Source organism: Palaemon carinicauda, chromosome 17 (assembly GCF_036898095.1).
Source record: "Palaemon carinicauda isolate YSFRI2023 chromosome 17, ASM3689809v2, whole genome shotgun sequence".
In the NCBI taxonomy this organism is placed as follows: Eukaryota; Metazoa; Arthropoda; class Malacostraca; order Decapoda; family Palaemonidae; genus Palaemon; species Palaemon carinicauda.
The window spans coordinates 106,154,259-106,169,394 of NC_090741.1; the positions used below are offsets into that span (position 1 = coordinate 106,154,259).

Here is a 15,136-nt window from a genome sequence, read left to right on the forward strand (position 1 = left end):
CTAAAATCTTGAAACCACGTGCTATTACATCACTGATTGGTAGAACAGGCTTCTATAAAGTCTTGTTTCAAGTAAAAGGAGAAAAAGGTATAATATTCATCTGCTAAATTGTTCCAAAATATAAATATCATTAATCTTTTTAGCCACAAATTACAAGTATAGTTTTTGCAAGGCAGTAAAAATTTATTACTTCTGCTGATCTGCAATGAAAATATGCCATTCCACTGATCTGCCTTCACTGTGAAATGTATTTTAGAGAGAGAGAAAAAAAAAGTCTTTTGGAACACTTAGCCCTGATTAAACAGTTTCTATGACAATTGCTCTGGATACTAGCACAAAAACTTATGACAAATAAACTTACCAAGAGGGCATCCGGAAGCCTGCGTTAAGTGTCACTGGCATCACCTGCCTGAAAAAGATATTAGGATATTAGAATAGTATTTTCAATCTTCTTTAAAAGTGATAATATGTTACAGCCAAAGAGAGGAACAATTATAATAACTATTTGGCTAAGTGAATTGAAAATTACAAATTTTTAAGGTCATTTGTATTCTTTCTAACTACAGTATACAAACCTGAGATGACAAATTCGGAGATAATTTGTATTTTTCCTAACCATACAAACCTTAGCTATTTACATGGGGTATTACTTTCGGCGTAGCTGAAATGATGAGCCATTAGCTTTTTAACGAGGGTTAACTACCCTCTCGCTAGCTAGCGAGGGGGTAGGGGAGGGGTAGCTAGCTACCCCTCCCCCCTCACACACTGGTGAACTGATTCACTTCGCTTAGAGGTAGGACTTGCCTTGGGGGACAGGGCTGGCAGGCAAATATGTGTAAATAGCTAAGGTTTGTATGGTTAGGAAAAATACAAATTATCTCCGAATTTGTCATTTGTTCATTAACCGAAATACAAACCACGCTATTTACATGGGGTGACTTACCCCTTAGGAAGGGTGGAAAGTCCCAGCCTTACTGGCTTTGGCTTTGCCCGGGGGCTCAGAATCCGAGTGAGCAGCACTCGAGAAAAAGAGTCCCTGTACCTCACTCCGCACGGAACGTGCGGCCTACATAAGCTCGTGTGTGGAGGGATGAAGTGAGACTTGTCCTAGGAAGTTGACCTGCAGTCCCTTAGATGGAATTCTAGGCTAGGACGTTCCCAATATCACCTCATTAGGGTATGGGGGATGCGACAGTACTATCTTAATACTAGGAACACAAGGAAGCATGGTTTACCTGCAGAGGTTTGAGGTCAGCTATGCAGAGAACCCAGGATGCTGCTTTCCCCAAGAGAGGGGAGGATGAAGAAAGAAGTAAGGGCCAGACATACTTCTTTCATTCATGCAGTCTAAAACCGGGCAACAATGCCCTCAACCTTCTGCTACCTGTCCATTAAGGAGCCTGAGGTTAGACCAGCTGTTGTGTAGCCACCACAGGGCCAATAGAAAACGTATCGAAGCTCCTGTGGGTCACGTCCTGCAGGTAGTGGGCTGTGAAGGTCGTTTGACGCTTCCAGACTCCAGCTTGTTGCACCTGCGTCACAGAGTAGTTCCTCTTGAAGGCCAGGGACGTTGCGATGCCTCTGACGTCGTGTGCTCTAAGGCGACGTGACGAATGAGGGTCTGGATTCAGGGCATGATGAATGACCCTTCGAATCCAGGCTGAATAGGTATTCTTGGTGACCCTCCTCTCCGTCCTTCCTGTGCTCCCAAACAGGGCTTGCACGTGAGGACAAACTGCAGCTGTTCTTCAAGATAACACCTCCGACTCCTTACTGGGCATAGTAGGAGATGGTCTGGGTCATCTGTTACAGAACGGAGACTCGAAATCCTGAAGGAGTCGAACCGAGGGTCCGGGCTCCAAGATTTGAGTCTAGTAACCAACTCAGGGATGAACCTGAACGTTACCTCCCCCTCTCCTCTTGAATGGGCGACGTCGTACGAGAGACCATGAAGTTCGCTGGCACGCTTGGCCGAGGCCAGAGCGAGCAGGAGTACCGTCTTCCAAGTCAGGTGACGATCAGAAGCCTGGCGTAATGGTTCGCAAGGAGGTCTCTTAAGATCCCTAAGAACCCGAACCATGTTCCATGGAGGTGGTCTCACTTCCGACTCGGGGCAGGTAAGTTCGTAGCTTCGTATGAGCAAAGAAAGATCCAGCGAGGAGGAAATATCTATTCCTTTCAGCCTGCAGGCCAGGCTTAAGGCTGAGCGATAGGCTTTCACTGCCGAGAGCGAAAGGCGCATTTCCTCCCGCAGGTATACAATAATTCCGCTATTGCTGGAATAGTGGCATCAAGGGGAGAGATACAGTACTTCCCCCCCGACACCAACCACAGAAGACTCTCCACTTCGCCTGGTAGACCCCTGCAGATGACTTACGCAGGTGTCGAGACATCCGCTCCGCAACTTATTGCGGAACGCCTCTTTCTGTGAGGGGATGCTGGATAGTCTCCAGGCGTGAAGCCGAAGCGATGCTACGGCTTTGTGGTAGATGTTGCAGTGTGGTTGCTTGAGTAGCTCGTGTCGTGGGGGAAGCTCTCTCGGGAGTTCCGTCAGGGAATGCAGAAGGTCCGGGAGCCACTCTGCATGATGCCGTAGCGGAGCTATCAGAGTCATCGACAGGTTGACCGATAGTCTGGTCTTGTTGAGCACCCTTCTCACCAGACAGAACGGTGGGAAGGCGTAGACGTCGATGTTGTCCCACCGTTGTAGGAAGGCATCTTGCCAGAGTGCTTTGGGGTCCGGGACTGGGGAGTAGTAGAGCGGCAGCTTGAAGTTCAAGGCTGTTGCGAACAGGTCCACAAAGTCAGGACTTTCTTGGCTACTCGAGGGTCCAAAGACCACTCGGTACTCACTATCTGCGAGGCTCTGCTCAGACTGTCGGAGAGCACATTCCTTTGCCCGGAATGAAACAAGCCGATAGTGGTATTGAGTGGAATCGGTTCATCTCAGTATCTCTACTGCAAGATGGGAAAGCTGTTATGAAAAGGTACCTCTCCGCTTGTTGAAATATGCCGCTACCGCGGCGTTGTCGCTCACGGAGTGACCCGCCAGGGTTTGTTGGAACTGTTGAAGGGCCAGATATACGGCCTTCATTCCTAGCAGATTGATGTGGAGGTACCTTTCTGATTCTGACCATAGGCCTGAGATCCTTTGGTTCAGAACGTGGGGCCCCCCCCTTCTTTTGACACGTCCGAGAACAGCATCAAATGCGGGGGAAGGACGAGAAGATCCACTCTCTTTCAAAGGTTCCCGTAGGTCAACCACCACTGCGGGTCCATTCGTTCCGCAGGTCCCATGGGGACCAGAGTGTCCGGGGGATCGTTGCCTTGGTTCCACCGGAACTTGAGCCGCCATTGCAGGGATCTCATCCTGAGGCGGCCGTTTGGAACTAGACGGGACAGGGAGGAAAGGTAACCTAGGAGACGTAACCAAGATTGGGCTGGAAGCTCTCCTCGTCTGAGGAAAGGTTCTGCGACTTTCCTCAGCCTTGCTATCCTGCCGTCTGATGGGAAGGCTTTGTGGAGATTGGTGTCTAATATCATGCCTAAATATCCCAGTTGATGGGATGGAAGCAGAGAAGACTTCTCGAGATTTACCATGATGCCTAGATCTTGGCAAAGTCCCAGAGGCTTGTATCGGTGTCGAAGAAGGGAGGATTCCGAGACTGCCGGGGTTAACCAGTCATCCAGATAGCGAAGGGGACGGATGCCGATCCTGTGTGGCCACGAAGATATCAGGGTGAACATTCTGGTGAACACCTGCGGTGCTGTGGAGAGATCGAAACACAGCACCTTGAACTGGTAGACCTTGTTGTCCAGGCTGAATCTCAAGTACTTCCTGGAAGACGGATGGATTGGGATCTGGAAGTACCCGTCCTTCAGATCCAGTGTGCACCTGAAGTCTTGTGGTCTCACTACAAGTCTGATCGACTCTGCTGTTCCACGCTGAACGGAGTTTTTTTCGACAAACTTATTCAGAGCTGATGACGGGTCTCCAGCCTTCAGATGCCTTCTTTACAAGAAAGAGTCGACTGAAGAAGCCTGGGGGAGCCGTCAACGACCTTATGGAGAGCATCTTTCTAGAGCATGGTCTCAAATTCTGCCCGAAGGGCTAGCCATTTTGCCGATCTCATGGCATAGGAGCTCAGCGACACTGGATTCGCTGTCAGGGGAGGTAGAGATGTTATGAACGCGACGCGATATCCTTGGCTGATCACGGAGATCGTGCAGGAATCGGCCCCGAGTTGCTGCCACCTGAACGTGCAACCTTAGGCATCCCCCCACTGGGGGGCAGGGGGGTTGCTAATCCTAGCGTTTGCGGCCTCGGCCGCTCCCTCTAGGATTATTGCCTCCCCAGGAGGACTTTCCATCCTTCTTGTCCCTGACAGGAGGGGGCTGCTGTTTAGACACCTTTGTCTATGCCGCCGGAGCCGGTTCCGATGTCCTAGGCTGACGAGGCTGTTGTTGTTGAGGCGCTGGAGGCTTGTAGGGTCTGGATGTAAGCGCCTTTAGGAGGGGCGAATCGTGATTCGATTTCCTCCACCTCTCAGCTGTCCGTCCCACGTCCTTGGGCTCAAACAAGCTCTTTCCAAGGATGGAAGAGTGTCTGAGCTTGCCGACATCCACGGTTGGGACTTTCGAGAGGAACCTCTCGGTCACTGCATCTCAATGCTTCAACATCAAGTTTGCCCACAAGTTCGAAACTTGGTGAGCCGGAAATCGATGGTGCTCGTGCCCGAGAGGAGGAAAGTTTCCATGGTCTTCCTGGTGCTCTCCTTGGACAAGTCCTCGGGTCGCAACAGGATGCCTAGAGATCCAAGCCAGACGACCAGCCACGAAGTGGCCTGCATGGCACACTTTGCGGCCTTCACCTGGCTCAAGATCTCCGAAGCCGAGAATGTCACCTGTTGGGCGGAGAGTTTCTCGAGAGAAATTTCCCTGGTAAGCCCTTCCATGGAATAGTGGAGAGGCAGAGCTAAACCAGGCTCCCCATAATCTCGAAGTACCTCCTCTGCTGACGGCTGACAGACGCAGTGTCAGCGACTCCCGCTGGAGGGAAGGGGATCAAGTGATCCTGAGGAGTAGAGATGATGGGGCCTGCCTGAAAAGAAGGAGAAGAATGTTGCCCAGACCTCTCTGAAGCTTCTTCCTGCTCCTGCACGTGCGCTGCTCTGCGTTTACGAGGTGGAGATCGTGCCGATGATGATCTGGAAGTACGCGTTCCGGAAGACGCCAGGTTGCCCATGTTGCGAAACCCGATGGGAATCGCGGGCGAAATCGCGATGGCGCTCGCGCGATGTGAAAATCGTTGGTTCGCGCGCGGGCGAACGTGGGTGCGCATGCGCGCGATTATAAGGGCGAGCGCTGGCGGCCGGGAGACTGATGGCGCGTAAGCGAGCGATGGCTCGTTGGCGGGCGATGGCGCGTAGCGACCAATCGCGTACAGGAGAGTTAACGCGTGGGCGCGTAGGAGACCTACGGCGATCTGAAGTGTGGGCGCGTTGAAAAACGCTTGCGCGCAGGCGAAGAATCGCGTGTGCGCTTAGGAGATCGCTGGTGCGCAAGCAGAGCGCGTTGGTTCGCGCGCGGGCGAACGTGGGTGCGCATGCGCGCGGTTGTAAGGGCGAGCGCTGGGAACACAAGGAAGCATGGTTTACCTGCAGAGGTTTGAGGTCAGCTATGCAGAGAACCCAGGATGCTGCTTTCCCCAAGAGAGGGGAGGATGAAGAAAGAAGCAAGGGCCAGACATACTTCTTTCATTCATGCAGTCTAAAACCGGGCAACAATGCCCTCAACCTTCTGCTACCTGTCCATTAAGGAGCCTGAGGTTAGACCAGCTGTTGTGTAGCCACCACAGGGCCAATAGAAAACGTATCGAAGCTCCTGTGGGTCACGTCCTGCAGGTAGTGGGCTGTGAAGGTCGTTTGACGCTTCCAGACTCCAGCTTGTTGCACCTGCGTCACAGTAGTTCCTCTTGAAGGCCAGGGACGTTGCGATGCCTCTGACGTCGTGTGCTCTAAGGCGACGTGACGAATGAGGGTCTGGATTCAGGGCATGATGAATGACCCTTCGAATCCAGGCTGAAAAGGTATTCTTGGTGACCCTCCTCTCCGTCCTTCCTGTGCTCCCAAACAGGGCTTGCACGTGAGGACAAACTGCAGCTGTTCTTCAAGATAACACCTCCGACTCCTTACTGGGCATAGTAGGAGATGGTCTGGGTCATCTGTTACAGAACGGAGACTCGAAATCCTGAAGGAGTCGAACCGAGGGTCCGGGCTCCAAGATTTGAGTCTAGTAACCAACTCAGGGATGAACCTGAACGTTACCTCCCCCTCTCCTCTTGAATGGGCGACGTCGTACGAGAGACCATGAAGTTCGCTGGCACGCTTGGCCGAGGCCAGAGCGAGCAGGAGTACCGTCTTCCAAGTCAGGTGACGATCAGAAGCCTGGCGTAATGGTTCGCAAGGAGGTCTCTTAAGATCCCTAAGAACCCGAACCATGTTCCATGGAGGTGGTCTCACTTCCGACTCGGGGCAGGTAAGTTCGTAGCTTCGTATGAGCAAAGAAAGATCCAGCGAGGAGGAAATGTCTATTCCTTTCAGCCTGCAGGCCAGGCTTAAGGCTGAGCGATAGGCTTTCACTGCCGAGAGCGAAAGGCGCATTTCCTCCCGCAGGTATACAATAATTCCGCTATTGCTGGAATAGTGGCATCAAGGGGAGAGATACAGTACTTCCCCCCCGACACCAACCACAAAAGACTCTCCACTTCGCCTGGTAGACCCCTGCAGATGACTTACGCAGGTGTCGAGACATCCGCTCCGCAACTTATTGCGGAACGCCTCTTTCTGTGAGGGGATGCTGGATGGTCTCCAGGCGTGAAGCCGAAGTGATGCTACGGCTTTGTGGTAGATGTTGCAGTGTGGTTGCTTGAGTAGCTCGTGTCGTGGGGGAAGCTCTCTCGGGAGTTCCGTCAGGGAATGCAGAAGGTCCGGGAGCCACTCTGCATGATGCCGTAGCGGAGCTATCAGAGTCATCGACAGGTTGACCGATAGTCTGGTCTTGTTGAGCACCCTTCTCACCAGACAGAACGGTGGGAAGGCGTAGACGTCGATGTTGTCCCACCGTTGTAGGAAGGCATCTTGCCAGAGTGCTTTGGGGTCCGGGACTGGGGAGTAGTAGAGCGGCAGCTTGAAGTTCAAGGCTGTTGCGAACAGGTCCACAAAGTCAGGACTTTCTTGGCTACTCGAGGGTCCAAAGACCACTCGGTACTCACTATCTGCGAGGCTCTGCTCAGACTGTCGGAGAGCACATTCCTTTGCCCGGAATGAAACAAGCCGATAGTGGTATTGAGTGGAATCGGTTCATCTCAGTATCTCTACTGCAAGATGGGAAAGCTGTTATGAAAAGGTACCTCTCCGCTTGTTGAAATATGCCGCTACCGCGGCGTTGTTGCTCACGGAGTGACCCGCCAGGGTTTGTTGGAACTGTTGAAGGGCCAGATATACGGCCTTCATTCCTAGCAGATTGATGTGGAGGTACCTTTCTGATTCTGACCATAGGCCTGAGATCCTTTGGTTCAGAACGTGGGGCCCCCCCCCTTCTTTTGACACGTCCGAGAACAGCATCAAATGCGGGGGAAGGACGAGAAGATCCACTCTCTTTCAAAGGTTCCCGTAGGTCAACCACCACTGCGGGTCCATTCGTTCCGCAGGTCCCATGGGGACCAGAGTGTCCGGGGGATCGTTGCCTTGGTTCCACCGGAACTTGAGCCGCCATTGCAGGGATCTCATCCTGAGGCGGCCGTTTGGAACTAGACGGGACAGGGAGGAAAGGTAACCTAGGAGACGTAACCAAGATTGGGCTGGAAGCTCTCCTCGTCTGAGGAAAGGTTCTGCGACTTTCCTCAGCCTTGCTATCCTGCCGTCTGATGGGAAGGCTTTGTGGAGATTGGTGTCTAATATCATGCCTAAATATCCCAGTTGATGGGATGGAAGCAGAGAAGACTTCTCGAGATTTACCATGATGCCTAGATCTTGGCAAAGTCCCAGAGGCTTGTATCGGTGTCGAAGAAGGGAGGATTCCGAGACTGCCGGGGTTAACCAGTCATCCAGATAGCGAAGGGGACGGATGCCGATCCTGTGTGGCCACGAAGATATCAGGGTGAACATTCTGGTGAACACCTGCGGTGCTGTGGAGAGATCGAAACACAGCACCTTGAACTGGTAGACCTTGTTGTCCAGGCTGAATCTCAAGTACTTCCTGGAAGACGGATGGATTGGGATCTGGAAGTACCCGTCCTTCAGATCCAGTGTGCACCTGAAGTCTTGTGGTCTCACTACAAGTCTGATCGACTCTGCTGTTCCACGCTGAACGGAGTTTTTTCGACAAACTTATTCAGAGCTGATGACGGGTCTCCAGCCTTCAGATGCCTTCTTTACAAGAAAGAGTCGACTGAAGAAGCCTGGGGGAGCCGTCAACGACCTTATGGAGAGCATCTTTCTAGAGCATGGTCTCAAATTCTGCCCGAAGGGCTAGCCATTTTGCCGATCTCATGGCATAGGAGCTCAGCGACACTGGATTCGCTGTCAGGGGAGGTAGAGATGTTATGAACGGGACGCGATATCCTTGGCTGATCACGGAGATCGTGCAGGAATCGGCCCCGAGTTGCTGCCACCTGAACGTGCAACCTTAGGCATCCCCCCACTGGGGGGCAGGGGGGTTGCTAATCCTAGCGTTTGCGGCCTCGGCCGCTCCCTCTAGGATTATTGCCTCCCCAGGAGGACTTTCCGTCCTTCTTGTCCCTGACAGGAGGGGGCTGCTGTTTAGACACCTTTGTCTATGCCGCCGGAGCCGGTTCCGATGTCCTAGGCTGACGAGGCTGTTGTTGTTGAGGCGCTGGAGGCTTGTAGGGTCTGGATGTAAGCGCCTTTAGGAGGGGCGAATCGTGATTCGATTTCCTCCACCTCTCAGCTGTCCGTCCCACGTCCTTGGGCTCAAACAAGCTCTTTCCAAGGATGGAAGAGTGTCTGAGCTTGCCGACATCCACGGTTGGGACTTTCGAGAGGAACCTCTCGGTCACTGCATCTCAATGCTTCAACATCAAGTTTGCCCACAAGTTCGAAACTTGGTGAGCCGGAAATCGATGGTGCTCGTGCCCGAGAGGAGGAAAGTTTCCATGGTCTTCCTGGTGCTCTCCTTGGACAAGTCCTCGGGTCGCAACAGGATGCCTAGAGATCCAAGCCAGACGACCAGCCACGAAGTGGCCTGCATGGCACACTTTGCGGCCTTCACCTGGCTCAAGATCTCCGAAGCCGAGAATGTCACCTGTTGGGCGGAGAGTTTCTCGAGAGAAATTTCCCTGGTAAGCCCTTCCATGGAATAGTGGAGAGGCAGAGCTAAACCAGGCTCCCCATAATCTCGAAGTACCTCCTCTGCTGACGGCTGACAGACGCAGTGTCAGCGACTCCCGCTGGAGGGAAGGGGATCAAGTGATCCTGAGGAGTAGAGATGATGGGGCCTGCCTGAAAAGAAGGAGAAGAATGTTGCCCAGACCTCTCTGAAGCTTCTTCCTGCTCCTGCACGTGCGCTGCTCTGCGTTTACGAGGTGGAGATCGTGCCGATGATGATCTGGAAGTACGCGTTCCGGAAGACTCGCCAGGTTGCCCATGTTGCGAAACCCGATGGGAATCGCGGGCGAAATCGCGCTGGCGCTCGCGCGATGTGAAAATCGTTGGTTCGCGCGCGGGCGAACGTGGGTGCGCATGCGCGCGATTATAAGGGCGAGCGCTGGCGGCCGGGAGACTGATGGCGCGTAAGCGAGCGATGGCTCGTTGGCGGGCGATGGCGCGTAGCGACCAATCGCGTACAGGAGAGTTAACGCGTGGGCGCGTAGGAGACCTACGGCGATCTGAAGTGTGGGCGCGTTGAAAAACGCTTGCGCGCAGGCGAAGAATCGCGTGTGCGCTTAGGAGATCGCTGGTGCGCAAGCAGAGCGCGTTGGTTCGCGCGCGGGCGAACGTGGGTGCGCATGCGCGTGGGTGCGCATGCGCGCGGTTGTAAGGGCGAGCGCTGGGAACACAAGGAAGCATGGTTTACCTGCAGAGGTTTGAGGTCAGCTATGCAGAGAACCCAGGATGCTGCTTTCCCCAAGAGAGGGGAGGATGAAGAAAGAAGCAAGGGCCAGACATACTTCTTTCATTCAAGCAGTCTAAAACCGGGCAACAATGCCCTCAACCTTCTGCTACCTGTCCATTAAGGAGCCTGAGGTTAGACCAGCTGTTGTGTAGCCACCACAGGGCCAATAGAAAACGTATCGAAGCTCCTGTGGGTCACGTCCTGCAGGTAGTGGGCTGTGAAGGTCGTTTGACGCTTCCAGACTCCAGCTTGTTGCACCTGCGTCACAGAGTAGTTCCTCTTGAAGGCCAGGGACGTTGCGATGCCTCTGACGTCGTGTGCTCTAAGGCGACGTGACGAATGAGGGTCTGGATTCAGGGCATGATGAATGACCCTTCGAATCCAGGCTGAAAAGGTATTCTTGGTGACCCTCCTCTCCGTCCTTCCTGTGCTCCCAAACAGGGCTTGCACGTGAGGACAAACTGCAGCTGTTCTTCAAGATAACACCTCCGACTCCTTACTGGGCATAGTAGGAGATGGTCTGGGTCATCTGTTACAGAACGGAGACTCGAAATCCTGAAGGAGTCGAACCGAGGGTCCGGGCTCCAAGATTTGAGTCTAGTAACCAACTCAGGGATGAACCTGAACGTTACCTCCCCCTCTCCTCTTGAATGGGCGACGTCGTACGAGAGACCATGAAGTTCGCTGGCACGCTTGGCCGAGGCCAGAGCGAGCAGGAGTACCGTCTTCCAAGTCAGGTGACGATCAGAAGCCTGGCGTAATGGTTCGCAAGGAGGTCTCTTAAGATCCCTAAGAACCCGAACCATGTTCCATGGAGGTGGTCTCACTTCCGACTCGGGGCAGGTAAGTTCGTAGCTTCGTATGAGCAAAGAAAGATCCAGCGAGGAGGAAATGTCTATTCCTTTCAGCCTGCAGGCCAGGCTTAAGGCTGAGCGATAGGCTTTCACTGCCGAGAGCGAAAGGCGCATTTCCTCCCGCAGGTATACAATAATTCCGCTATTGCTGGAATAGTGGCATCAAGGGGAGAGATACAGTACTTCCCCCCCGACACCAACCACAAAAGACTCTCCACTTCGCCTGGTAGACCCCTGCAGATGACTTACGCAGGTGTCGAGACATCCGCTCCGCAACTTATTGCGGAACGCCTCTTTCTGTGAGGGGATGCTGGATGGTCTCCAGGCGTGAAGCCGAAGTGATGCTACGGCTTTGTGGTAGATGTTGCAGTGTGGTTGCTTGAGTAGCTCGTGTCGTGGGGGAAGCTCTCTCGGGAGTTCCGTCAGGGAATGCAGAAGGTCCGGGAGCCACTCTGCATGATGCCGTAGCGGAGCTATCAGAGTCATCGACAGATTGACCGATAGTCTGGTCTTGTTGAGCACCCTTCTCACCAGACAGAACGGTGGGAAGGCGTAGACGTCGATGTTGTCCCACCGTTGTAGGAAGGCATCTTGCCAGAGTGCTTTGGGGTCCGGGACTGGGGAGTAGTAGAGCGGCAGCTTGAAGTTCAAGGCTGTTGCGAACAGGTCCACAAAGTCAGGACTTTCTTGGCTACTCGAGGGTCCAAAGACCACTCGGTACTCACTATCTGCGAGGCTCTGCTCAGACTGTCGGAGAGCACATTCCTTTGCCCGGAATGAAACAAGCCGATAGTGGTATTGAGTGGAATCGGTTCATCTCAGTATCTCTACTGCAAGATGGGAAAGCTGTTATGAAAAGGTACCTCTCCGCTTGTTGAAATATGCCGCTACCGCGGCGTTGTCGCTCACGGAGTGACCCGCCAGGGTTTGTTGGAACTGTTGAAGGGCCAGATATACGGCCTTCATTCCTAGCAGATTGATGTGGAGGTACCTTTCTGATTCTGACCATAGGCCTGAGATCCTTTGGTTCAGAACGTGGGGCCCCCCCCTTCTTTTGACACGTCCGAGAACAGCATCAAATGCGGGGGAAGGACGAGAAGATCCACTCTCTTTCAAAGGTTCCCGTAGGTCAACCACCACTGCGGGTCCATTCGTTCCGCAGGTCCCATGGGGACCAGAGTGTCCGGGGGATCGTTGCCTTGGTTCCACCGGAACTTGAGCCGCCATTGCAGGGATCTCATCCTGAGGCGGCCGTTTGGAACTAGACGGGACAGGGAGGAAAGGTAACCTAGGAGACGTAACCAAGATTGGGCTGGAAGCTCTCCTCGTCTGAGGAAAGGTTCTGCGACTTTCCTCAGCCTTGCTATCCTGCCGTCTGATGGGAAGGCTTTGTGGAGATTGGTGTCTAATATCATGCCTAAATATCCCAGTTGATGGGATGGAAGCAGAGAAGACTTCTCGAGATTTACCATGATGCCTAGATCTTGGCAAAGTCCCAGAGGCTTGTATCGGTGTCGAAGAAGGGAGGATTCCGAGACTGCCGGGGTTAACCAGTCATCCAGATAGCGAAGGGGACGGATGCCGATCCTGTGTGGCCACGAAGATATCAGGGTGAACATTCTGGTGAACACCTGCGGTGCTGTGGAGAGATCGAAACACAGCACCTTGAACTGGTAGACCTTGTTGTCCAGGCTGAATCTCAAGTACTTCCTGGAAGACGGATGGATTGGGATCTGGAAGTACCCGTCCTTCAGATCCAGTGTGCACCTGAAGTCTTGTGGTCTCACTACAAGTCTGATCGACTCTGCTGTTCCACGCTGAACGGAGTTTTTTCGACAAACTTATTCAGAGCTGATGACGGGTCTCCAGCCTTCAGATGCCTTCTTTACAAGAAAGAGTCGACTGAAGAAGCCTGGGGGAGCCGTCAACGACCTTATGGAGAGCATCTTTCTAGAGCATGGTCTCAAATTCTGCCCGAAGGGCTAGCCATTTTGCCGATCTCATGGCATAGGAGCTCAGCGACACTGGATTCGCTGTCAGGGGAGGTAGAGATGTTATGAACGGGACGCGATATCCTTGGCTGATCACGGAGATCGTGCAGGAATCGGCCCCGAGTTGCTGCCACCTGAACGTGCAACCTTAGGCATCCCCCCACTGGGGGGCAGGGGGGTTGCTAATCCTAGCGTTTGCGGCCTCGGCCGCTCCCTCTAGGATTATTGCCTCCCCAGGAGGACTTTCCGTCCTTCTTGTCCCTGACAGGAGGGGGCTGCTGTTTAGACACCTTTGTCTATGCCGCCGGAGCCGGTTCCGATGTCCTAGGCTAACGAGGCTGTTGTTGTTGAGGCGCTGGAGGCTTGTAGGGTCTGGATGTAAGCGCCTTTAGGAGGGGCGAATCGTGATTCGATTTCCTCCACCTCTCAGCTGTCCGTCCCACGTCCTTGGGCTCAAACAAGCTCTTTCCAAGGATGGAAGAGTGTCTGAGCTTGCCGACATCCACGGTTGGGACTTTCGAGAGGAACCTCTCGGTCACTGCATCTCAATGCTTCAACATCAAGTTTGCCCACAAGTTCGAAACTTGGTGAGCCGGAAATCGATGGTGCTCGTGCCCGAGAGGAGGAAAGTTTCCATGGTCTTCCTGGTGCTCTCCTTGGACAAGTCCTCGGGTCGCAACAGGATGCCTAGAGATCCAAGCCAGACGACCAGCCACGAAGTGGCCTGCATGGCACACTTTGCGGCCTTCACCTGGCTCAAGATCTCCGAAGCCGAGAATGTCACCTGTTGGGCGGAGAGTTTCTCGAGAGAAATTTCCCTGGTAAGCCCTTCCATGGAATAGTGGAGAGGCAGAGCTAAACCAGGCTCCCCATAATCTCGAAGTACCTCCTCTGCTGACGGCTGACAGACGCAGTGTCAGCGACTCCCGCTGGAGGGAAGGGGATCAAGTGATCCTGAGGAGTAGAGATGATGGGGCCTGCCTGAAAAGAAGGAGAAGAATGTTGCCCAGACCTCTCTGAAGCTTCTTCCTGCTCCTGCACGTGCGCTGCTCTGCGTTTACGAGGTGGAGATCGTGCCGATGATGATCTGGAAGTACGCGTTCCGGAAGACTCGCCAGGTTGCCCATGTTGCGAAACCCGATGGGAATCGCGGGCGAAATCGCGCTGGGGCTCGCGCGATGTGAAAATCGTTGGTTCGCGCGCGGGCGAACGTGGGTGCGCATGCGCGCGATTATAAGGGCGAGCGCTGGCGGCCAGGAGACTGATGGCGCGTAAGCGAGCGATGGATCGTTGGCGGGCGATGGCGCGTAGCGACCAATCGCGTACATGAGAGTTAACGCGTGGGCGCGTAGGAGACCTACGGCGATCTGAAGTGTGGGCGCGTTGAAAAACGCTTGCGCGCAGGCGAAGAATCGCGCGTGCGCTTAGGAGATCGCTGGTGCGCAAGCAGAGCGCGTTGGTTCGCGCGCGGGTGAACGTGGGTGCGCATGCGCGCGGTTGTAAGAGGGAGCGCTGGCGGCCGGGAGACCGATGGCGCTTAAGCGAGCGATGGCGCGTTGGCGAGCGATGGCGCGTAGCGACCAATCGCATACAGGAGAGTTAACGCGTGGGCGCGTAGGAGACCTACGGCGATCTGAAGTGTGGGCGCGTTGAAAAACGCTTGCGCGCAGGCGAAGAACCGCGCGTGCGCTTAGGAGATCGTTGGCGCGCGAGAGCCCTTGGGTGCCTGTGAGCGACTGTGCGCTAGCTTAGGCGCCTCCTGGGCGGCGCGCTGTGATGTCGAAGCGCGCTGGCGTGTTGGCGAGCGCGTGAGCGCTGGGACTGGAACTACGTGTGGGGGCGCTTCGTGCGAAACTCCAGAAGGGCGCTGCGAGTCCAGAGGAACCTGTGAGCGCCTGTGCACTAGCGTAGGAACCACTTTAAACTGCGCGCGACGAGGCAGGAACCAGGGAGATCGTTGGCGCGCAGTTGCGCGGCCAGAAGATATCAGCGAGGGTGCAGAACCAGAAGGTGAGGTTGCGCGCAAGGGCGAACGCTCGTGGGCGGGCACAGGAGACTTCTCACGGGCGCGCAGAGATTTGTTCAAGTCTGGAAGTGCGTACCGGAGATGGTGCAAAGGCGATGGCTTGCGCATGGGCGAGGAGGCGAAGGAATAAT

General features: G+C 54.1%; 1 protein-coding gene across 1 annotated transcript in view; it reads right to left on the reverse strand.

The window, feature by feature from the left end:
• The window catches only part of Apt1 (Acyl-protein thioesterase 1), a 128,231-nt gene that overhangs the window by 53,998 nt on the left and 59,097 nt on the right, over nt 1-15,136 (reverse strand). Inside the window, exon 4 of the mRNA XM_068391270.1 lies at nt 362-409. Within this exon, the coding sequence (XP_068247371.1) occupies nt 362-409 (48 nt within the window). The remainder of the gene's footprint in view (nt 1-361; nt 410-15,136) is intronic.